At 39.3% G+C, this 26,647-nt stretch overlaps 1 protein-coding gene across 3 annotated transcripts in view; it reads right to left on the bottom strand.

The window, feature by feature from the left end:
- NGR-B4 (neuropeptide receptor B4) overlaps positions 1-26,105 on the bottom strand; it is a 45,485-nt gene extending 19,380 nt beyond the window's left edge. For 2 of the 3 annotated variants that reach the window (XM_038011271.2, XM_012693426.4), the window contains exons 1-3: positions 25,907-26,105; positions 1,634-1,839; positions 770-902 (exon numbers count right to left, since the gene is read on the bottom strand). In XM_038011271.2, the coding sequence (XP_037867199.1) occupies positions 770-902; positions 1,634-1,775 (275 nt within the window). In that variant the 5' untranslated portion in view covers positions 1,776-1,839; positions 25,907-26,105. 3 annotated transcript variants of the gene reach the window in all.
- Positions 26,106-26,647: the final 542 nt, after the last annotated feature.

Below are 26,647 nucleotides of genomic sequence, written 5' to 3' on the forward strand. Positions count from 1 at the left end.
ATATAGGTAAATGTAGCCATATTGTCTGAGTATTACATTATCATGCGTTTCTGATCGAAGGGTGGGACAAACATTATGCAATTAATTGAAATTTCGTCCTCCGGGTGGAGGCATTTACGTTGCTGTGTGTAAATACGTACATACGTCGTATACGGTAAACGTTGTTATCTCCAGCAATCTCCTGACTGATGCTCCATTAGTTCGTCCATCTATCTACACAATAACTTATAGTACCTACTAATAGGATATGATGTATATACGCTCCGAAAACAATAATTAAAACGAATACTAATTTAAAAATGGTAGCAAAATGATAGAAGCATAAAAATGTCTTCTTCGCTTCTTGTTTAAGTAAGGAAGTGTCCAGGGCACAGACTTTAGGCGTTCTGAATTTTAAAATAAATTACTAATTCTAGACACGAACAATTTTTTTTTATTGCTTAGATGGTTGGACGAGCACACAGTCCACCTGGTGTTAAGTGGTTACTGGAGCCCATAGACATCTACAACGTAAATGCATCACCCATCTTGAGATATAAGTTCTAAGATCTCAGTATAGTTACAACGGCTGCCCTATCCTTCAGATCGAAACGCATTACTGTTTCACGGCAGAAATAGGTAAGGCGGTGGTATCTACCCGCGCGGACTCACAAGAGGTCCTACCACCTACTTACTATCTTTAATTGTATCTATACGTAAAATATCCATTTGTATTATTAAAAACTGAAACGGAGAAAAAATAATACAATTTTGAATGTCATATACTCACTCTTTAAAAGCAGTTCGGCTTGGGTCGAATCCATTTATTAATTCTGGACAATTTTGTACAACCGTTGTGTTGGACGGAGTTTCGTCCCAACATGAAAAACCGTCGAACGTTTTCGGGCACCGTGGAGCATTTTCTGTTAAAACCGAAAAATACATCGATTAAACAAAATTAAATAAAAACTGCAGGACTGTGTCACGAAAATCTTCTTATTTGCAGAGCATGCCACAGCAAGGAATACATACGGTGAGCAGTCGAATGTGGTCTTGTTTAATAAGTAAATCTTCGTTCTATTTTGATAATAGTCAGATTATTCTATTAAATTAATTGAAAATGACAATCTTTTGTATTTTGAATACTGTTTCACTCAACTTAATTGCATCACATTGAAAAGGTACTTTAAATTGTGATTTATTAAACTTATGTATTGAGTGTAAATATTGAGTGTGCTTGTGCAAATTCTATGAGGTGAAAGCAAAAAGCCACATAAATTGCAATATAAAATTTTCTGAATTACATTTATTACCAAAGTTAGGATTGATGAAGTTAATATATTATACGTTGCGATGCGGCTACGTTACGATGTAAAACGTTTTTATAACAACTTTTTCGGTGTATGATTAATTAAATTTACTATGACACAAATTAAATTCATTGAAAACATTTAAAAATCTTACCGCGATTTAACATTCAAAACTTTTCTTCTATTTCTACCTAGTGTATTAATATTATATTTTATCTTATTAGATCAGACAGAGAAAAACTAATAAAAATACCAATAGTACTGGCATCTATTGATGTACTTATGTGGCGTTCATTCAAGGATTATTTTTCAGGTCTCGTCCACCGATGCACTTGTTTACTCACCGTCGTATTCCGACTGAACTATTGTATTGTGAGTCTCATTTGAGACAAAACACTCTTCATAACGTGTATAAAGCACCTTCAGCTGTGGATTTTCAGTGACGTTGGTTTGACTAAATAATTTGTTCAGAAAACGTGACAACATATTGCATTATCTAATAGCCTTTTTCCTTGGTCGAAATATTTTGCATTCAGGTCATTGTTCGCATCTAAAATGAAACACCAAAAATAAATTTTAATATAATTGTGTAAGTTGGTCAAGTACTGTTTTGAAGTTTAAAGGCCTTGTACATATTATTTTGGCTTTCACTACGACTATGTTATTGAATCAGCAGATCATAGGCGCCGCAATGTACGGCGTATATAGGGATTTCTTTTTCTTTTCTTAATTGCGTAGGCTACTACACGGATGAGATAGAAATATATGGAGAGGTTAAAGCGATTCAAATGGCGAGATTATGGTAATAGAGATTGATGGTAATAGGTAATAGGGCTATGGTACGGTACTTAATTGATTTATCGTCATCAACTCTTTTACGTTTTAGTTAAAAACCTGTCCAAAACTTTTTTGTTTCTTTAAATAGCAATTAAGATTTCAGCACGTCTGCGTGTCAGTCTGCTTTTTTCTATATGACATCACTATGTATATAAAGTTGACGTACGACTCCTTCGTAAAGCCTATGCGATTTTAACACCTTAAAAGGAATTTTAATCAACGAGCAATTTGGATTCCGCATCAAACATTCGTGCGTCCATCAAATGCACCGGAGCACTTCTTATTAAGGCTCAACAAACGTAGACCGGGCTGGTGGGAGCCCTCTTCTTCGATGTTGCGAATGCGCTCGACAAAGTTTGGCACGACGGTTTGATTTACAAACTATACAATATGGGCATGCCAGATAGTCTCGTGCTCATGACACGAGACTTCTTGTCGAACCGTTCGTTCCGATATCGAGTAGGGGGAGCTCGCTTTCGCCCCCGTATCTAGCGATGGGGGTCCCGCAAGTGTAGTGTTCGCTCACACAACCCGCACCAACATAGACACTCTTCAAATTATTCAATCCCGTTTTTACTTGATAGCCGTCGGAGCATCATGGTTCGTAAGGAATATGGATCTTCGCGACGATCTGGAACTAGATTCCCGTACTAAGTAATTGAAGACAGCGTCTGTGTGCCACTTCGAATAATGGCCCTAGACGATAACCTCCTTATCGTGTCCGCCGGAAACTACACACCCGATCCTGCGGACCTAACGGTAAACAGTTGCCATCGCCCAAAATACATCACTTCGAATCCTCCCCTTTCATTATCGGTGCTTTTACGGATTCCAAGCACTGGTCACCGTTCTCGTGGAATGCGACCAAGGATTCAACTAATAAATTAATTTACAGAAGCAGTCCACTTTTTTATTGTCCGTGTAAGAAGACGAGCATATGGGCCACCTGATAGTGGTTACCGTCGCTCATGGACGCCAGCAATGTCAGGTGCAGAATCAAGCCGCTGCCTACAGTTTAATACTCTCCATAAGCCTCGTTTCAAGAAGGACATGTAATAAAGCTCGGGAAACACCGTGGAGGAGAGCTCATTCCAAAGCCAAAGGGTATGTGGTAAAAAAGATCTCTGAAAATGCACTGTGGATGAGCGTAGTGGCTCCAGTTAGTATGGATGGACTCTACTCCGGTGGCGGGCGGTGCGATGGTAAAAACGAGACGTTGATATCATCTCGAACAATTTCTCAGAGCACTCCCCATGGAACATATGGTACAGAATACAGAGGGAACCGAAGTTCCTCCGCAGACCCAGAGGTTCAAAACGATCCGTGAGAATGGGATTATCGACAATCCGAACAGGTCTCTTCTGTATGGAGTCAAATGGAAGTAGCTGGTATTTGAAGCCCCAGCCCAGAGGCGGGAACAATGCTCCACGCGAGTCCGGACCTGTGCTTTGTAAAGCAAAAGTTTTGTCAAGGCTTGAACCGCTTCACTCTGTTGAGGACTCTCAGCATTTTGGACGCCAACTTGGCATTGCCCTCCAAATGACTCCGAAACTGGACATCGCTTGAAATGTCGACTCCAAGTATCATAATACTCCCGGAAGGTTGCAGGGATACTCCTTGGAATTGCGGCGTCATGACAAAGGGGTCCTTCTTCGCAGTGAACGCGTAAACTTGTGTCTTCAAGGGGTTGAATTGAACTAAATTCACCCCACTCGGAGACTCACCCCAGAGAGTTCTTCACTTCAGACACAAGCTTAGATCCTCTCTCCTACACCACGCTCCGAGAAAGACTCTGATGGTCGATATATCGCGCATCCCCCGTGCTGTCATATGCATAGCAATGCATGCCATCAATAGGTAGCATGTATATGTAGTATAGGTAGCATGTATCAATAGGTAGTATATATACCTATATTATTATTATTATTTATACTTTATTTCAGTTTTTTTTTAAAACCATAACATTTTTTATACAGGACGAATTGCGTGAGCGAGTGTACGGAACCTTGTGGAACACCAGTGTTAATGGTCATAGTATCGGAGTAGCAACCGTCTACAATAATAATGATGCTCCGCCCATTCAAAAAGCTAGCGTTCCACTTGCAGTCCCTCGGGCATTCCGTAAGGTGGTAAAATATTTCTCGCCGGATCTTCTCAGTGGGTTACGTTTCCGATCTCGCGGTAGATTCTGAGATTATTAACACTATCCCTAGCAAGAGCCTAGGGCTAGTGTTAATAAATACGTTGGGCTGAGCCCAATGAGCTCGCCTACACTTTCGGTGAATCTGATGTAATGGTATAAGCTCACGAGGCTATCATCATAGGCAGATAAAAAAAACGGTGACAATAAAAAAGGATTTAGCACCTTTAGCGGACTTGTCCAAATCACCGAGCATCCTCTCGACCGCGACGTCTTAAAACATCTAAACAGTTGCCCATAAGATCTATATAATTCTTACACCAGATTATACACAAAGTGAGCAGAGTGTTCGTTAACGCATTTATTCAATAAAATAAAACTAGATAGAAATAAGAATAGAATAAGGCTCTAGGTAACACGCTTGAAGGACTTCAATAATCAACTCGTTTATCCTAGCAGAGATTGCAGTCTCACAGGATGCGATGGGCGGGGCCGGTTAGTGCCGTATGTTGACAAATCGCAATAACATGAACTCCACTAACTTAAATGAAAATAAGTTATGTTTCCAGTTTCCATGCCCCGTCAACATCAAAGTAGGCCAAGTATACAAATGGCGATGTTCTATTTATGTGAAATATTTTTCTTTTTAACTATAACAGAATAATGTCAGGGACGACTACAAACACAATCAATTTAATTTACTTAATGCAGTCAAAGGCTTTATTAGAAAGTGTAGCGGTTCAATATCAGAGATAAGCCGATCATAATTCTTTTTAAATCTAATATAACGTCTAGTATAACATACGCCACGGATTTTTTTATGATTGAAGGATCTCTGGTGGCCCGGAGGCCTTTCCAGTTTGACCAGGACAGGTGGCAACGGATTTATAAGTGTGTGCAATATTATTTTTCCTGATACTGACAAAGAATTAATTTTGTCTGTCTAATAGTAGGCATAAACTGATTTTTTTAAACATCTCATAGGCTCATCCTGCTTTAAAGGATAAGTTAATGGTATCAGGTTGCTAACCCTGTTAGTTTTGAAATTACCTAAGAACCATTTAAAAAACTCCGAAAACAATATTTCAGAAATAGATTTCAAGATTTTAAAAATCTGAAATAGATTTCAAGTATCAAAGCAAAATCATCAAAATTAAAATTAATATTTAAACTTTATGCTTACGAAGATAGAATGTTATAAGTAAATATAAAAAATATTAAAGTTATTTTATTGGTCCGCAAGCATCTCAGCAGCTCAGCTCACATTTCTTTTTTAGAACTAATTACATATTACTAAATTTAACGTCTTTGCCGTATGTCAATGTAAATAGGTTGAAGTTATTATGTTTTAGATGTTTTTTGTTAAGTACTTAAGGTAATAAATTATTGATGCTGAAGTCAAGGGTTGACAACTATTTCATCAGGAGCCATAAAATCAGGAAAATTGTAAATATTTGCAATGAAAGCACATATGCATACTTCAGTTACGTTTATTTGCAAAGACCCACTTAGCCTTTAAGCTGTGCATTGGCACGTGCGAATAGAACGAATCGCTTCACGTGGCATTAGAAGTTGGAGGAGAAAAATTGATTGATATTTATTTGCATTCAATAATCTAAAAATGTATCTACATTTATTTCTGAAAATAATCACATACGATTTATTTTTATATCAACTATATTCATATTGTATCACGTGACTATATATGCTGAAGTCCAGATACAACCGGCAGGTATGAGTTACTTTATTTGCATGAACAATCTCCACGGTAAAGGAACCGGTGGAAGGTCGTATTGTAAGCCCGCACGATTAGAACTCACACCCTAACCATTTTTGGTGTGAAACAATCATCCATTTTGCTATAACGAGTATGACAGTCGTTTTACAATACAATTGAAACTTCCAACTCAAGTCTGAAGATAGGTTAGGAAGATAGGATAGCATTCACGTTTTGATGTCTATGACTCCCGAAACGCTTAGCACCAAGTTCGTTCGCCCGTCAGAATAATAAAAACATAAAATAAAATAATCTAGGCTCCAGGGGCCAGTTAATTTCATGTTAAAAATACAGACATGAGCACTGTATTTCATCGACTTCACGTATATCGGGATGTCGGCGGGCCCGTAATTGCCCTCGGGGATTTTTTGGCAACACTCTAATAATTAAAAAAAATATTTTTTATTTTGTTATCTTTCAGAACGTTTAATTTTAATTTTATTATAAATATTACTTATTATACTTACTATATATTATATATTACAATTATAATCTTCATACTATATTTGTTTAAAATCTTATTAATTATACAATATTTTTTAAGCAAAATATTAAAAATACAATTTAAAAAAAAAAAATATAAAAATAGATTGTCGCTAATGGTGGCATCTACTACACAAGCCATCAGTGGTTAGAACTCCAGAGTGAGAAACCCTCTCACAATACACGAGGAAAACTGCCTTTTTTTATTGCTTATATGGGTGGACGAGCTCACAGCCCACCTGGTGTTAAGTGATTACTGGAGCCCATAGACATCTACAACGTAAATGCGCCACCCACCTCGAGATATAAGTTCTAAGGTCTCAGTATAGTTACAACGGCTGCCCCACCTTTCGAACCGAAACGCATTACTGCTTCACGGCGGAAAAGGGCGGGGCGGTGGTACCTACCCGTGCGGACTCCCAAGAGGTCCTACCACCAGTGATTATGCAAATTATAATTTTGCGGGTTTGATTTTTATTACACGATGTTATTCCTTCACCGTGGAAGTCAATCGTGAACATTTGTTGAGTACGTATTTCATCAGAAAAATTGGTACCCGCCTACGGGATTCGAACACCGGTGCATCGCTACATACGAATGCGCCGGACGTCTTATCCTTTAGGCCACGACGACTTCAAGACTGCCTTCTGTATCAGGCCCCTAAACCAGCTGGATAATGAAAGTTTCTTAAGGCGTTTATCGACGGCGGGATGGATGTAATATGCTCTGCGTAAACCTTGTCCCGCCGTCTCAATAGCTCCGACTGGGTTCCTACCCGGTCCGGGGTAGGGCGCCGGCTGTGAGCGGCAGGAGTTTTTAGTGAGGTTCAACTCCCACATACCGCCCACACATTTTGGCATTTTCTCCTGTGGAAAAAAAAAGGCGTTTATCGAATCTTTTCGTTATCAAATCGTGTATCGACACAACTATTGGAACAATGATGGTTGAATCAACATGCCACATGGCGGTAGTTTCGTGGACCAGGTCTAAATATTTTATTAATTAGTCATTTTCTGCCTTCACGAGGTTCTCGTCATGAGTTCTCGGAATAGTGATACGAGGGCGGCACTGAAAATTTCGGGAATTAACGAAGTGACACAACATTACTATTTAAAAATGTATTTATTGCTTTTCGAAGTATTCTCTGCGAAATTTGACACATTTTTCCATACGATGGAACCAATCATTGAAGCAACCATTCCATTCGGAAGTTGGGGTCTCCAAAATGGCCGTTTTGTAGGCGTCCACAGCTTCTTTAGGTGATGAAAATCTCTGTCCACGCAATTTATTCTTTATTTTAGGGAAAGTATAGAAATCATTAGGGCTTAGGTCGGGGCTGTACGGCGGATGGTCTAATAATTCTATGTTTTCTTGCTCTAAAAACTCTTTTGTTCTGTGCGCGGTGTGAGAACTCGCATTGTCGTGATGGAGGATGATTTTTTTTTTTTTTTTTATTGCTTAGATGGGTGGACGAGCTCACAGCCCACCTGATGTTAAGTGGTTACTGGAGCCCATAGACATCTACAACGTAGACGCGCCACCCACCTTGAGATACAAGTTCTAAAGTCTCAGTATAGTTACAACGGCTACCCCACCCTTCAAACCGAAACGCATTACTGCTTCACGGCAGAAATAAGCAGGGCGGTGGTACCTATCCGCGCGGACTCACAAGAGGTCCTACCACCAGTAAATGATGATTTACGGAGTTCAGAAACGACCTGTGGCAAACAAATGCTAGCATACCATTCTGCATTAACCGTTCTTTGTCCCTCAAGAGGAATAGTCGTAACATGGCCGGTTTTGGAGACAAACGTAGCCACCATTTTTTTTGCAACACTGCGTGAACGAACAATTTTTGTTGGCTTTAACTCGTTTTCGAACACCCAAACTCGTGACTGGTTTTTTGTTTCGGGTTCGTACGCGTATATCCAGGATACGTTCCAGGAGACGAATGCGAAAAAAAAAAAAAGCTTTTGAGGATCCTGCGTGGAATCTTTCGAGAGTTCTGACGCACCAAGTAACGCGAGCCACTTTTTGCTCTTCACAGAGCGAATGCGGTATCCATCGGGAAAACCACTTTTTTACACCTTATTGTTCATGCAAGATTATTTGTATTTGACTCGTGCCAATGTCTAAAGTTGCCTGAATTTCGCGGTATGTCACATGTCGATCTTCCTCAATCAGCTTACGCACAGCATCAACGTTTTCTTGGGTGACTGCAGTTTTTGGACGACCTTGACGGGGATCATCACTGAGCTTGACATGTCCACGTTGAAACTCAGCAAACCAGCGATAAATTGTGGTTTTGGATGGGGCTTCATCACCAAATGCAGAAATCATCCGGTCAACACAATGTTTTTGTGTTAAACTACTTCGAAAGTCATAATAAATCATCGCTCTTGAATTTTCTCGAGTCAATTCCATTTTCTCAACGACTAAACAAGTTTGACAAAACCTCGTGACAAGAATGAGAATCTTTTTTTAAATAAATGTAATGAATGATTGAATGTCAATCTGTCATATGACAATTGATAGTTGTTTAAATAATTTTTCGGTTAATGGACGTTGTGAAATGTGTGTTAAAGAATTATTGAAGAAAGGGCATTAAATGTTGTTTCTTGTTGTTTAGAAGAAACGCAATTTCGTCTTTTCTTATTTAAACACCGTAAATACCATTATAAAACAACATTTTTGCTAATATCTTGAGAAAATGGAGAAATTAAGATTTGATTTTGCAATGAAATCAATGGCGGATGGAAAAACAAACGTCATATGCATAACTTCCATTGCTACACCAAGTGGACAAGTTTTTGGAATTCCAGTCGAATATCAACCCGTAAATCTTCATAAGGTGATCACAACTACTCCTAACTACACTAGAGTAAAAAACTCTTTAGTAAAAACGCATCAAACGAGGAAAACATGGATAACTGTGACGGAGGAAATTTCAAAAACATATTTGGATGAAGAACAAAATTTGCAATTCAATGATTGTTATTTGGAAGAGATTTCAGAACAACCTGTTAGTTATGAATCGACATCTAGTGATTCTAATCACATGCTTGAAAAACTGTTAGAAAAACTACAAGAACAAAAACAGCAGAAACCAGAAAAACAAAATTTAGGGAAAATTGCAAAGGATTTTATTATAGAAAAATTCAACGGCCGTAATTCAAATGCATTACAGTGGATCAAAGATTTTAATAAAGAATGTGAACGTTTTCAAATAAACGAGGATAAACAAAAAATTGAAATTTTGAAGAACTTCTTAGAAAATGCTAGTGTAGATTGGTACAGTTGTATGCTGATGAAGCTTACAGTACAATCAGAATGGAGCAAATGGGAGAAAAAATTTTGTGAGACATTTGCGAACAAAGGATGGTCCTCCACTAGATATGCTCTTGCCTTTAAATATCAATCGGGATCCTTACTTGAGTATGCTTTAAAGAAGGAGAAATTATTGTTGGAAGTCAGGAAGACAGTGGATACCGGAACAATTATTGATCTCATAGCATTTGGTTTACCCAATTATGTGGCGGACAAGATTGACAAAGAAACATTACAAAGAACGGAAGACCTTTACAATGAGATAAGAAAATTGGAACATCTGGTGATGAAAAATAAATATGAAAAAAGGAACAGCTCATATAATTTAGATAATAAAGGGAAAAATATTGACGAAAAGAAACCATGCCCAATCTGTTTAAATGAGAAAAAAGGGAAACGGTTCCACCCAGAAGACAGCTGTTGGTTCAAAGAAAAAAATAAAAAAGCTGTGGTAAAAACAGTAAATAATTCAGAATTGGAAATAGAACTGAATGAGAAAAATCCAAAAAACTAGAAATACCACCATTAATAAAAATAAGTTTACAAATAAATGACACTTTGAAGGTTTCTGGAATCTATGACTCTGGATCTAATGTTTCTTTAATTAATGCAAGATTATTGAAAATACAAGAGAAACAGAAGACAAATGATATGCAAGTTGTAAACTTAAAAACTATTAATGGTGAGAAAAAAACGAAAGGTATGGTAACGCTAAAAATAAAAATCTACAATATTGAAAGAAATATGGATATTTTTGTGGTGGATAATGAAAATTTTAACTATGACTTCTTAATTGGTTTGGATTGTATAAAAAAATTCAAATTAATACAAAATGAAGAACTTAACATCATACAATATCCCGAAAAGAAAAGCATAATCTCAAATGAACATTGTTTTAATGAGAATAATTTAACAAATGTCGGAATTCCTGATGTACTAGGTGACAAAAATAAAGAACAAACATTTAAAAAGAGAATAGAAGAGAAAGAGAAGATAGAGATGGAACTATACTCTGAGATAGTAAAAAAGGGTACTACTATAAATACCAACAAATTGTGTGAAATTAATTTCAATGAACATGTACACATTGATGAATTTCAAATGTCTGTAAATCATCTAGATTTATATCAGCAATCAAAAATTGAGAAGTTAGTAGATAAATACAAATCTGTTTTTGCTAAGGACAAATATGATGTTGGCTCTGTGCAGGATTATGAAGCCCATATAGACTTGATGGTAGATAAATACTGCTATAAGCGTCCGTACAGATGCACAATTGAAGACAGAACAGAAATTGAAAGTCAAATATCGAAGCTACTACAGAAAAATTTGATAGAGGAATCTTACAGCCCGTTTGCTGCTCCTGTAACTCTAGCATATAAGAAAGAAGATGATAAAAAAACAAGATTATGCATAGATTTCAGAGATTTAAACAAAATAGTAGTTCCACAATCACAACCTTTCCCACTTATAGAGGACTTAATGACCAAAACAGTAAACTGTAAGTATTATTCTACATTAGACATAAACTCAGCATTTTGGTCGATCCCATTGAAAATTCAAGATAGACATAAGACTGCTTTTGTGACACAAGAAGGACATTTTCAATGGACTTGTCTCCCATTTGGGTTAAAGACTGCACCAGCAATTTTCCAAAGAATATTGAGCAATATTATAAGAAAACACAGACTATCTAACTTTGCAGTAAACTTTATTGACGACATCTTAATTTTTTCTAAAACTTTTGAGGAACATATACAACACATATCGAGACTACTGGAAGCAATACAAAAGGAAGGGTTTAGACTGAAGTTTTCAAAATGTACATTTGCAAGTCACCATGCTAAATACTTGGGTCATATAATAGAAAACAATTCAGTTAGACCTCTGAAAGATTATTTAACTGCTGTCAAAAGCTTCCCAATTCCAGAAACAAGGAAAAATATACGGCAGTTTTTGGGAAAAGTAAATTTTCATCATAAGTTTGTACCACATAGTGCAATTATCCTCGATCCATTACATAACTTATTAAGAAAAGATGTGAAATTTGTATGGACGGCAGAATGCCAGGAAGCATTTGATAAAATTAGAGCATTGCTTTGCTCAGAACCAATCCTAAAAATATTTGACCCAGATTCACCGATAAGAATTTACACAGATGCTAGTATCAAAGGAGTTGGAGCAGTGTTGAAACAAGACGATGAAAACGGCGTGAGTAAACCGGTTGCTTATTTTTCGAAGAAATTAACAGAAGCACAGAAAAAGAAGAAGGCAATATACTTAGAATGTCTGGCGATAAAAGAAGCAGTCAAATACTGGCAACATTGGCTTATGGGAAAAGAATTTATGGTATACACAGATCATAAACCCCTGGAAAATATGAACATTAAAGCTCGAACTGATGAGGAACTAGGTGATTTAACATATTATCTATCACAATATAATTTTGAAATTAAATACAACCCAGGAAAATCAAATCAAGAAGCGGACTGCTTAAGCCGAAATCCAGTCTTAGAAGCAAATGATAATAACGACGATTTTTTAAAGGTCGTAAATTTAATCGACCTACAAGAAATAAAGAATGACCAGCTAACAAATCCAGACCTAAAAAAAGAAAAGAATAAGCACATATTAGAGAATGAAGTTTATTACAAGAAAAATAAAAGAAGAAATAAGATTATACTGTCAGAAAAACTTAGCAAAGCTCTAATAAAAAAAGTCCATGACACATACTGCCACATTGGAAGAACCCAAATGACAAATAAAATAACACCATTCTTTTCAGCCAAAAATATTACAGCAAACATTAATAAAATGTGTGATGCGTGTGAAACCTGCATTAAAAACAAGTCCAGGAGGAAGTCGAAATATGGTTTAATGTCACATTTGGGACCAGCCACACACCCGTTTGAAATTGTATCCATCGATACTATTGGGGGCTTTGGAGGATCCCGATCAACCAAAAGGTATTTGCATCTTCTAGTGGATCATTTCACACGGTATGCCTATATTTGTACATCAAAAACTCAAGGCTCCAATGATTTCATTAAGCTAATGCAAAAGGTAACAAAAAATTATGACGTTAATATGGTATTATCAGACCAATACCCTGGCATAAATTCAAAAGAAATTAAAGAATTTCTAAAGAATAATAATATCAAAATAGTTTTCACAGCTGTTGATGCGCCTTTTTCGAATGGGCTTAACGAAAGATTAAATCAAACACTAACAAATAAGATAAGATGTAAAATAAACGAAAGCGATAAGAAGACATCTTGGACAACAATTGCACAAGAATGCGTAGAAAAATATAATGAAACAGAACACACAGTTACAAAGTTTGCTCCCAGGTACCTTCTAGAGGGTGAAAATGTGAGTATTCTACCACTACATTTGAAAACAAAGTTGTACAACAGAAGATTTGAGAAGAGATCGAAAATTAGCCTTAGAAAACACAATAAAATCTCACAATTATAATAAAAATATATTTGACCAGTACAGAGAAGGGTATAAATTGGAAGAAGGAGATAGTGTTTATGTGGAGAATGGAAATAAATTAAACAGGAAAAAAATGGATGAATTGAGAACAGGGCCATACAAAATACTAAAGAAGATTTCAGAATCGATCTATGAAGTTGACACCGGACACAAAAAAGCAGAATCAAACCTCTACCATATAACAAAGTTGTCTCCAGTGTCTATCTGATATGATAAACAATTGTAAAACCATTCACTGCCTCTTACAATTGTCTTTTCAGCGGGGGAGATGTAATGAATGATTGAATGTCAATCTGTCATATGACAATTGATAGTTGTTTAAATAATTTTTCGGTTAATGGACGTTGTGAAATGTGTGTTAAAGAATTATTGAAGAAAGGGCATTAAATGTTGTTTCTTGTTGTTTAGAAGAAACGCAATTTCGTCTTTTCTTATTTAAACACCGTAAATACCATTATATAAATAAATGGTATTCGATTTTTAAAACCAAGGAGTTTTCAATTAAAAAGATTTTAATATGACAGGAACAGTGGAAATATTCCATTCCCGATACTTTTAGTGCAGCCTAGTATCAGCCAACTATGCTCGATGCACTGACCGATCTAATATCACAACAACAGGCTTATTGGCAACAATATACCTATCCGTGATAATAAATCGGTCCTAGTAGAGCGTAACATGACCGTTTTCAAGAACTGGTTGAGGTTGGTGTTGGTAATATGGTTATTAATATTATTAATGGAATGTAGGGTTGCGGTTCTTAAACAAAAAAGAACCCTTAGACCAGTGTCGTCCATCTGTCCGACACTCAGAGTCTTTTTTCAAATGTATCAATTTACAACAAATATTATGATTTACTACCGTAGAAGGTATCGAAGAAGACATGGATGGAGTGTGTGAATGACGATATGAGAGAGAGAGGAGTGAGTGTTGAGATGACGGCTGATAGAAGAGAATGGAAGAGAAAAATTAGCTGTGCCGACCCCACCTAGTGGGATAAGGTGGAGAAAAAGAAGAAGAAGGTAGTCATAAAAAAGGTCTCATCTAAGTTTTTTATTGCTTAGATAAGTAAACGGGTTCACACCACTCCTGGAGTATGGATGGTTCTACTCTGCTCTGGTGGCGGGCGGTGCGATAGTAAAAAAAGATAAAGGGACTCTCTTCAACGTTCCTCAAAGAACATATAAAATATAGAAGTAATCCAAGTCCCTCCGTAAATCCTGAGGCTTCCAACGATCCGTGAGAAAGTTATTATTGACAGTACAAACGGTTGTATGGAGTAAAGTAGAAAAAAATTGGTATTTAGGAGCATTGGCGTAGAGAATATTGACCCCGAGAATTCCAAGAACTCTCGAAAGGTTGTGTGGCGGTAGCAATCATACATCACAAGATATTTGACAGACGTCTGAATCTCGCTTACGAAAAACTCTCAAGGACAGTACATATGGTATCCTGTATGCTGTTATCCGCATCTCAATGCATGTCATTGATGGACAGCCTGCCACTTTCATACGGGATGAAAATGGTACCGAGCTTTGTATCAAACCGAATGCCAATATTTTGGAACGTGAACGCCAATCAATGTCTGTAAATGAACGAAAGCTTTTTATAATCTTGTATCAGCAATTGATAGGATTATAAAATGAAATAGTATTTTCTATGGGTAATGTTACAATTTCAATTTCAATATCGTAGGCCAGTTTCAGTGTTCAATTTTATGTTATGGCACGCCTGGTTATTGCAGCATCTCCTTGGAAGCGGCGTGCGTGTGTACTGGCTGGAACATCGCCTTGGGTCCTGCAGGCAAAGGCACTCGTCGCTGACCATCATTGGCTGGCTTACCTTCGTGCTCGGGGCGTGAGCGTCCCAGTCCCAGAGTGGTCAGAGCACCGAGGGCCCAAGCTAGGCGGTCAGTGCTGGAGTCTTGGTCCAGGCAGTTGGCCGATCCTTCGGCTGGTCGTAGAACCGTCGAGGCGATTCGCCTGGTCCTTGTGGATTGAGTGAATCGTGACAGAGGATGCCTCACTTTTCGGCTCACGCAGGTGCTCACTGGGCATGGTTGCTTCGGTGAGTTCCTGCACCGAATCGGAGCTGAGGATTGGGGTGCAACTTGGACACGGTATAGCACACGCTTGTCGTCTACCCCACATGGGAGGGCTGGTGCCGTGACCTCGTCGTAAAAGTTGGAAACGAATTGACGGTGCCGAGTGTTGTGGCATCGATGCTCGGCAGTGACGAGACATGGAAGGCGATGCTCGACTTCTGTGAGTGCACTATCTCGCAGGAGGTGGCGAAGCACAGGTCCGCCGCCGTCGAGTGGGGGCCAGGGAGACAGGTCTCGCCCAAGCCCTGGTCTTCTAAGTGTTTCGGGTCCCTCTTACATGTCGGCTTGGGGATCGGCGAGGGGGGCCTAAAAAGACGATGTGTAAGTTGCTCTGCACGCGTTTTACGTAAGAACATTCGGGTGATGGAAGCGGAGTATTCCGTGGGATAGCCCATTCTAACCAGTGCCATCTAGGCGGGCTTCGATAGCCTGCCGACCGAGAGGGATGGGGGTCGTGGCGTCGACGACAGCTGGTCCGACGTTCCGAGGGGGAAAGCGATGCTAGAAATGTGCTCCGCACTAAGCGCTTCACCTTCCCCCTTTTGTCTTTTCATGAGTTCTGTGTCATGCAAGGTTGTTGAGCGACAGGTTTTTCGAGCGACAGACTTCGACATGCCCCGCCCGCCATTCTCAGCGGAAGGCGGAAGTCCGGCAATATCCTCCTGACCCAAAAAAAAATGTGAGCCGTCACGGGACGCCTGGCAGATGTGAAACATCGACATTATTTTGTAAAAGTAATATGCAGTAAAGAACAGATTGTGATAGGAACTAAATATGTCATAATGATAAAATAAAATATTACGAAAAAATAATTAGTTTTCAAGTAAAACACAGGCTATGTGTATTGTAGTAAACAACACTGTATACACTACGGAGTATACACTATAGGTATCCGAGCTCAGTGTAGCGAGAGAGATGGCTTAACGCCGGATCGAGTGGGAGAGAATCGCACAGTCGATTGCGCATGGCGACGCGTCGCCACACCGTACACACTACTGCATATAGACTGTATATATATGCCATCATATAGCGTGGCGAGTGAGGTCGACCCTTCCCCCGCCCCCTCGACTGATAGATTCACAGTAGTCCAAAAAGGTAAGAAGCTCACTGCGGAAGCCCGAGCTTCCGCGGCTGCCAAAGTAAGCAGAGCTGCAAACACGTTGCGCCTCCGTCCACCGACCCCCGTTGCTCCCCCTGCCCATGCTACACCGTCGCCACTTCCGGTAGTATACAAAAGAAAACTCAAACCCCTCCCCCGGTAATCTTTCAAGAGAAGCTAGCTTGGGACCGAGTTTCCCTGGCCCTTAAGGCTCAAAAAATTTACTTTACAAGTGCCCGTAACCTCGCGAACGGGATTCAGATTAAGGCTCAAACACCCGACGACCATAGGGCCCACTCTTCTTACCTCCGCAAGGAGCGTATAAGTTTCGATACGTATACGCTCCAGGAGGAGCGCGAACTCCGTGCCGTCATACGTGGCATCCCTAGAAAGTTGGATGGTGATCTCGTCAAGGCCGACCTTTTAGATCAAGGCCTACCTGTCAACTCCGTGCACCGCATGCACACGAGCCGCGCAACTGAGCCATATAACATGATTACGGTCTGTAGGCTCTCCGGAATCACCGTCGAAGCCCCACACAAGAAAGGCACACCTAGCCAGTGCCATAACTGTCAATTATACGGGTATTCTTCCCGTAACTGTTACGTGCGCCCCCGACGCGTTAAGTGTTAAGGCGATCACGCCACGGCCCTATGTACTTGCGATCAAAAAACCGCGACGGAACCGCCTAGCTGCGTCCTGTGTCGAACACAGGGTCACCCCGCAAATTACCGTGGATGCCCTCGAGCCCCCAAAATAAATCACCACGTCGCCCGCCAAAACCGCCTCCGAGCTTCCGGCCCAAGCATCAAAGCCTCGGCACCCTCTGTGTCATAGACTAAGCCTGTCTTCGTTCCGGCGCCGGTGCCCAGCGTCTCGGCCTGGGCGAAACCGCTGCCGTACAGGAACACGGCTACAACTCTCTCCCCCATGATTCGTCCCGCCCCCGCTCGGGTTAGCAAATTCCACCCCTCTTGGCTGAGCCTTGCTTGCCCACCTGTCCTGGTGAAATAGGAAAGGCCTCCGGGCCACCAGTAATACTTCAATCATAAAAAAAAAGTTTGGTTCAAAAAAAGAGCCTGAAAACCGAATCATATTTTAGTAAAATAGGATAGGATAAAGCCATTCATATATGTTTACTATTATATTTTGGGCTTCGTTGGGTATTCCGTTTTAAACGTAGTCGAAGTTTAAGCAAAAAAAGCTTTGACTATTTATACAATTGAAGCACGAACTATCTCTCCTACCTGTACGTTCCTGTATTCGTTCTCGAAAAATGTGTTAATTTAAAACTTTTTTATTGCATATATGTATTTATTCAAGTAGGATTCGGAAAATATGATTGTCCAATCCACGTGTTGTTTATGAAGTTTATGGAGATAAACCTAGGCTAGTTACTAGAATTAGTTTATTCGCTGGTAACATATTTTTGTAGGCTATTTATTGTACTTTTTTTTTTTTTTTTTTTTTTTTTCAGGAGGAAATCGCCGGACTTCCGCCCTTCACTGGGGATGGAGGGCGGGGCATGTCGGAGTCGAACCGACTAAAACCTCCTGTCTCTCAACAACCAACGTCCAAACCTCGCATGAGACAAAACTCATGAAAAGGCAAGGGGGGGAAAGTGAAGCGTTTAGTGCGGAGCACATCTCTCCCATCACCCTCCCCCTCGGGACGCCGGACTGGCGGTCGTCGGCGCCACGACCACCAGCCCTCTCGGTCGGCAGGCTATCCGAAGCCCGCCTAGATGGCACCGGTTAGAATGGTCTATCCTACGGAATACCCCGCTGGGTCAGAACCAGCGTGGGTTGAGGATAGCCGGCCTTCCATCACCCGGATGCTCATGCATAAAACGCGTGCAGAGCAGCTTGCACGTCGTCTTCTTAGGCCCCCTTCGCCGGTCCCCAGGCCGACATGTGAGGGAGACCCGAAACACTTAGAGGACCAGGGCTTGGGCGAGATCCGCCTCCCTGGCCCCCGCTCGACGGCGGCGGGCCTGTGTGTCTCTCACGCGCCCCGCCGCCTCCTTCTGCGAGATGGTGCACTCGCAGAAGTCGAGCATCGCCTTCCACGACTCGTCGTCACCGAGCATCGATGCCACAACACTCGGCAACGACAAGTCGTTTCCTATTTTTGCGACGAGGACACGGCGCCACCCCTCCCATGCGGGGCAGGCGACGAGCGTGTGCTCCGCCGTGTCCAAGTCGCAACCACAATGGTGGCACTCTGCCGTCGGCTCGGCTCCGATCCGGTGCAGGAACTCACCGAAGCAACCATGCCCAGTGAGCACCTGCGTGAGCCGGAAACTGAGGCGTCCTCTGTCACGATTCACCCAGTTCACAAGAACCGGGCGAATCGCCTCGACGGTCCTACGACCAGCCGAAGGATCGGCCAGCCGTCTGGACCATGACTCCAGCACGGACCGCCGAGTATTTATTGTACTAGCATCTGTTTAAATCAAAATCTGTTTTGGAAAATTAATAACTGAAATGTGCTAGAAAAGCTTAAACAATAATCACAAAAGCTTCGGCTTTCTACGAATTATTTCATCGGCAAATAAGCATTAAATATTCTGTATTGGAAGTGTTATTTGAATATTAAACAACTATGTATTTCTTTAATAATTATTTTCTTCAGTTGGTTTTCCATCTGCATACTCGTATAATTGTCTTAACCGATCTTCACCCTAATCAAATTAATCTGCCAAGAAAAATGATTACATGTCAGTTTCCTTTTAAATCATATGATTTGTAATTTTCAATCTCCGATATTCCGGGACTGTATTAAATTAATATTAAAACAAATTAACGATTCTATTGTTGGAGCCATAGCTCTCATTATAAATTTGAGTTTGCCTGTCGGTACTGTGCTTGAGGAATGGGGGAGTCTTGAGTGATACTTCTCTGTATACAAGAGAGTGATGCCACAGTAGGTAATGATTATAAGTCAACGAGTAGTCAAAAAGCGTCTACTGAAATATAATGAAAATAATATCATAAACACATATATTATCGAATTATCAGTTTGGCTTTCCACAAAATAAATTTACCGAGAATTTGGCATTTATTTTATTTACCAATCAAATAGTAACGTACTCAGTACACGCTCTTTTTTTAGATTAGCTAATGTTTTTGGGACGCCAGCTGTACCTATACATATATATATACCGAAAATGATCTCTCTGATTTAACTTGTCTATTCTCGAGTTTCAAAGACAGACTAAAAACTGAAAATAAATGAAATTCAGAAAAACAGAAGGAATTCAGAAAAACAGAAGTAATACATATTAATATACTTATGTGCTGGAGTCATGGTCCAGACGGCTGACTGATCCTTCGGCTGGTCGTAGGACCGTTGAGGCGATTCGCCCGGTCCTTGTGGATTGGGTGAATCGTGACAGAGGACGCCTCACTTTCCGGCTCACGCAGGTGCTCACTGGGCATGGTTGTTTCGGTGAGTTCCTGTACCGGATCAGAGCCGAGCCGACGGCAGAGTGCCACCATTGTGGTTGCGACTTGGACACGGCAGAGCATACGCTCGTCGCCTGCCCCGCATGGGAGGGGTGGCGCCGTGTACTCGTCGCAAAAATAGGAACCGACTTGTCGTTGCCGAGTGTTGTGGCATCGATGCTCGGCGACGACGAGTCGTGGAAGGCAATGCCCGACTTCTGCGAGTGCACCATCTCGCAGAAGGAGGCGGCGGGGCTCGTGAGAGACGTACAATCCCGCCAGGGAGGCGGATCTCGCCCAAGCCCTGGCCCTCTAAGTGTTTCGGGTCCCCCTCACATTTCGGTCTGGGGACCGGCGAAGGGGGCCTAAGAAGACGACGTGCAAGCGGCTCTGCACGCGTTTTACGCAAAAGAATCCGGGTGATGGAAGGCCGGCTATCCTCGACCCACGCTGGTTCTGGCCCAGCGGGGTATTCCTTAGAGTAACCCACTCTAACCGGCGCCATCTAGGCAGGCTTCGGACAGTCTGCCGACCGAGAGGGCTGGTGGTCGTGGCGCCGACGACCGCCACCCCTTTGCCTTTTCATGAGTTCTGTCTCATGCGAGGTTTGGGCGTTGGTTGTTGAGCGACAGGATATTTTAGTCAGTTCGACTCTAACATACCCCGCCCGCCATCCCTAGAGCAGGGCGGAAGTCAGGCGATTTCCACCCGACCAAAAAAAAAAAAAAGTACAGTAAATTGATAAATAAACTCGAATTTAAAAACGATATAATACGAGAAGCTCAAACTAAGGTCATAAACAACACGATTTGCTTAAATTACTACGAAACAGACAAACTCTTAACATAATCTCCTTATTTTCAATTGTTGTATATTCATTGTGTTACTAACATAATTTATTCTCGCATACAAACAGACAAAACTCACATAACAATAACAAACACATATGTGTATGTTTTTCTACTATTTATTTTCATAATTAAAATTCTTAGCGATTGAATTATTCGATTAGAATATATTTCTATTTGGCTGTATTGCTCTATAGTTAGTAAATCGTTTATAACACGATAACTTTGATATATACCCCAATAGTCTATATTTTTACTGGTGGTAGGACCTCTTGTGAGTCCGCGCGGGTGGGTACCACCACCCTGCCTATTTCTGCCGTGAAGCAGCAATGCGTTTCGGTTTAAAGGGCAGGGGCAGCCGTTGTAACTATACTTGAGACATTAGAACTTATATCTCAAGGTGGGTGGCGCATTTACGTCGTACCTAAATGTAAATGTCTATGGGCTCCAGTAAACACTTAACACCAAGTGGGCTGTGAGCTCGTCGCGTTCATTAGCAGTCCCTGCTCCAAACGCAACATGATATTGCGAGCTGTTTCTGAAGCGTGAAAGTCGATAATCGAATGTTGCACATTTTTGAACAGAAGAACCTCATAGGTATCATTTGAAAAAAGTTTCACTCAAAAATCTTGAGCCCTGAAGGTTCTACTCGTATGTCAATTCGAAGTATCTACTACAATAAAACGGCAATTTCATACTTTAATCCCTATAATTTATCTTTCCGTTAATAGAGTCGATTGGTTTGTGTCTGATCTATAATGAACACTAAGTCCGGGAGTGCATAATATAAAATTTTACTAAGATTTTAAAGGTACAGAGTAATCAAATCTGCTCTGTGCAAGAATGATGTCCACAGCGTTGCATATTTCAATATAAAGTTGCTCGCTCATCAAATATTTATTAATCTCGTGAGTCTTCTCATAAACCTTTCTCAAAGGCTTGTTGTTGAAAATATGTTCCAGTTTATTATTTTTCTAAACTTAATTTTTTGTGTACAAATATTTTTTAATATCCCGAAGCTATGCTATGCTTTTACTCTTGTTTTATAGATGTCGAGAATGCATAAATACGAGGCACACACATGAGTGACGAGAGCACACAAGTAGACCCGCATCTCGGAAATCAAATATTTAAATTTGAAAGTTTGTATGTTTCGATACTGTTCCTTCAATCACACCAAAATGGCTAAATGGATTTCAGTGAAATTATAGTAACCTTCTCTGCTATAATAGCTAAAATCTCATAAGTACCTATGTAGTTTGGAATTTGAACTAACTCATACGTTTACGATTTATTATGCAGAATGACATGGTCCAAACGATATCAGGTGTAACTAGTTCAGTAAGCTCAATTGTACCTATGTTAGTGTTATTATAGACCAAATTCGTAAATCAATTGGTAATTTATGTATAAGGCAGTGTAGCGGATAGCCATCACACAAACGCAAGATATTTGACAGATGCTTGAATCTCACTTACGACATTTTCATGTTAAGGTTGCATATATACAAGTTCTGAACAACTACATTCGCCGGTCATCGTTCTCGTCGAACCCGTCGCTTGCGACAAACAGCTCGGCGAGTAAATTAACCCACAGACACAGCCCACTGAGTTTCTCGTTGGATCTTCTCAGTGGATCGCGTTTCCGATTCGGTGGTAGATTCTGCGAAGCACTGCTCTTGCCAGGGTTAGTGTTAGCAACGTCATCAGGTTTGAGCCCCGTGAGCTCACCTACTAATTGGGCGAATCTAGAATAACCCCACGAGGTTGCTAGAATAGGCTAGAAAAAAAAAACAACAACGAACGTTCCGACCGTGTTCTACCGAGTAATGTCACCCGTTCGATGGAAGATGTTCCCATTGTCGTATACCCTCCACAAGAATGACACAGAAATGGCTGTCCCGGAAAAAGGCAAAGGGGTTATAAGGCTAAGCCGCGAGGTACATTTAGTACTCAGAATCTCGTAAAAATTATAATTATTTATATTTATATTATATTATATTTATTTATATTATAATAATTATTATTTTGAATATTAAAATTATTTTGAACACGCATAATAATATAACTAGCTTTTGGCCGCAACTTCGTCCGCGTGGAATAGTTACTTTGGCATAACGCTAAATTTTACCCGCGACTTCATTTACAGTACTTTGGTTTGGTACTTCATTACTGAACCGGTAGATGGCGTTGAAGAAGCTAGATTTTGAGATTTTTTGACAAACAATTTTTTAATTTTTCGTAAAAAATATTTTTTTTTTTCTTAATAAAAAGTATCCAATGCTACTTCTAATACCTCCAAGAATATGTGTACAAAGTTTCATAATGATCGGTTAAGTAGTTTTCACGTGAAAGCGTAACAAACAAACTTACATTCACATTTATATATTAGTAGGGATGTATAATAATGAACACGTATTGTAACCCGCCCTCAGACTGTTATATTCTTATGTCCACACCTTATTTTAGACATCTATTTTTAGAAATGCTTTATATTCGATACATTCGCTGTAATTCATTAATTATACCTCGTGTATCCAGATTTAACGAAATTTATTTTTGTATTTGTTGTGTTATGTTTAATGTTTAATGTCTATTATTATTATTATTATTATTATTTGTTTTTGTGGCCTGAGATTTATTGTTCATAGGGAGATTTTATTGAATTAACGAAACATATATGGGTACTAATGCGAAAGAGATTAGCACGCTCTACATCTACACAAATTCTTTTTTTTTTTATTATCCATAACAACGAATGTGCTTAGAATTCACCTGGGAGTCAAAAGATATCCCAATGTAAGTTCCACTCATTTTGAGACATGTTTTTATTTTATTTTTTAGTTTGATAGATGAGCATATGGATCTCCCGATGGAGAGTGGTTACCACCGCCCATAGACGTCGGAAAAGGCAAGCCGCTGCCTACCGCTAAGTACCCGGAGTTACTTGTAACACAATTAACTTGTTTCATGGTTGTTCTATCCTTCAAGCCGGGTTTCGTGGACGGTAGAAGTAGGATGATAATACCAACCAGTCCGGGCCTAAGAAATATACCCTAAATTTTTTTAATACGCTTTTATAGCTTCAGACATATGTATGTTAGTATGTAACGGAATCTTTGAACATGATTTTGACCCCCTTCAAAACGTCGGATTAACTCGAGATTTGGCATACTTATTAAGGACCGATGACAATTTAATATTAACAACAAAATTGAAAAAATTGAAATTCGACTAAAAAATGAAAAATAAATAATAGCTTAAAAAAACTAAAAAAAATACGCTTTTATAGAAAATCCAACTAAAAAATAGAAAATAAATTTTAATAAATTTGAATTAAAAGTAGTGTAAGAAAAAATGATTTTATTGTGAAAAAGGGTGGGGTGCTTTTCAGGATATTATCAATAAACCATTCTACTCATATCTGTTCATAAAATATTTATAACTACTGATACCATGCACCCCACGCTTTTTTTACAATAAAATCATTTTTTCTTACACTATTTTTAATTCAAATTTATTTTCTATTTTTTAGTGGGATATTCTATAAAAGCGTATTTTTTTTGTTTTTTCAAACTATTGTTTATTTGTAGTGTAGCATAGTTAGCGATTACGAGAGCAGATAGAAAGCACGCAACGTTAATGCTGCCGTCCACGTTGAGACATAAAGTCAAATATTTTAGAATAAAGCCGTATCTGTTATTCCAATACATTATCGGAATCGACATTGACTTGGGTTTGATTTTCCACGATCGTGGAACTCTAACATAAATAAAATTAGTGCTCTAAGTTTCCTTAGGTAAATTAATTACCGCAGTAGTCAAGGCTTCTCTAAGCATACAAGGCGTATATATATAGACTCATAACGTCACTAGCTATTGGGCTACGAAATATGAAAACGTGAAAAATAAAATAATCGTTAAATTTCTTTCGTTAAAATAATATGTATACTACTATATTTACTTACAAATTTTTATTAAGAATGCAGGACTGCTGCATTTTTTTTGGGCTGATTTATGGTTATGGTTGCTTTATCATTTTAAATTTTTCAAATTAATGGTCACAAGCAGTTGTCAAAGATTATCAAAATATTACTAGGTAGTTATGTCAGCGGAAAAAAAAATGAGTTAAATACAACGGACATTGCGGTAGGCAAAGGCTTGGTGCCTGAATCCTGATATTGAAGATGTCCATGAGCAACGGTAAGCCTTGCAATTCAGTGGGCCGATCCTTTTGTACGGCATAAAACGCAATACTCGTTTCGAATTAGTCCGGAAATTTTAAATAGTGTACAAATAATTCTCCTTAAGATGATTAGTCAGAGCTTTTAATAGATACTAAAAAAGTAATCCTCAATTCATCTAGAATTAAATAACCATCTTCGTCAACAAAAAATATTCGTCTTGAATAAAAAAATCATCATCGTCAACAAAAAAAAGTAAAGAAATTAAAAGTAGCCAAACTAACTGAAGAACAACAAAAAGTGCAACAAGTGGATGTAGAAAATGAAATTACGCTCTTATTTTCTTGAGCACCTACTCTAAAGATGCACTCAAAGCGAGTTTGTTAAAATTTATCCCCGTCTTTTAACAGAAAACGAAATATAAGATTCGAATAATATATTATTTGATATTGAAAAAGTTAAGAGAAGAATAACATTTTCTGACTTCTGATGTCGTGCATATTTTTGAAAATGCTCATACCGAGTGAGTGAGACTCATAATGAGTTACATACAAGAATTTAATAAGCTATTCTTTGTTCTTCGATGCAGTTGAAAAGTGGGTTTTTTCAACTTAATTAGAGTAATAAATCTGTAGAGTAAAAAAAGGAATAATGACAATTAAGAGAATAAGAATTTATCCTCAGTCAACTAATCAATATTCAACGACTTTTAATAAGTGGAAAACAATAATTGACCGCCTTGAAACTAAAGTAAATGAAAATAAATCAATTTTAATACAGTTGAACTTCAATAATTGCACATAGAAAAAGTACAATTCGAAAAACCAAAAAAAAATCAAATCATCAAATAATCAAAACTTATTAACAATGACTTACCTCATCCCAAGCAGCTTATTCCAGAAGGCTCTGCAAGTTTTGTAATGAAAACGACAACACTTTTGAATTAGTTATAATTATCTATATTTAGATACATTTAATCTGAGTAGTGGAGCTAGCACGGCACGGCGTCTTCCCGCGGCGGAAGCTGAGCGGGAACTGAGATTTCTTCAGCCCTGCATTTATTGCGGGCTGTTCGTGGCAAATTCAGAGCAGCTCTAGGTGCTTCTAGGTACTTCAAGCACCGGTCACCGTTCTCGTCGAACCCGTCGCTTGCGACGAAGGGCTCGACGAGTAAATTAACTCTCAGACACAGCCCACTGAGTTTCTCGCCGGATCTTCTCAGTGGGTCGCGTTTCCGATCCGGTGGTAGATTCTGCGAAGCACGGCTCTTGCTAGGGTTCGTCTTAGCAACTTCATCAGGTTTGAGCCCCGTGAGCTGACCTACTAGCCACGGTTACGCTGGAATAGCCGCTCCAGGCTACCAGCTTAGGTAGGGAAAAAAAAAGCAGCTCTACATGCAAAATTTATTTTATCCAAGTAATAATTTTGATTTTTTATTACTTATAGTTAATCATTGAGTTTAATTTTAATTTTATTTTTTGCGTTGAACGTAATGACCAAGGTTTTCATAATTTTTATGCCGTTCAACAATTTAAATTACAAAAGACCCTACAAAAAAGTTTCTTTTTACTGGCTTGTTCTAGGATTATGTTTTAGATTTAGCAGTCCCAGTTGCCA

The sequence above is a fragment of the Bombyx mori genome, chromosome 1, assembly GCF_030269925.1.
Source record: "Bombyx mori chromosome 1, ASM3026992v2".
Classification (NCBI taxonomy): domain Eukaryota; kingdom Metazoa; phylum Arthropoda; class Insecta; order Lepidoptera; family Bombycidae; genus Bombyx; species Bombyx mori.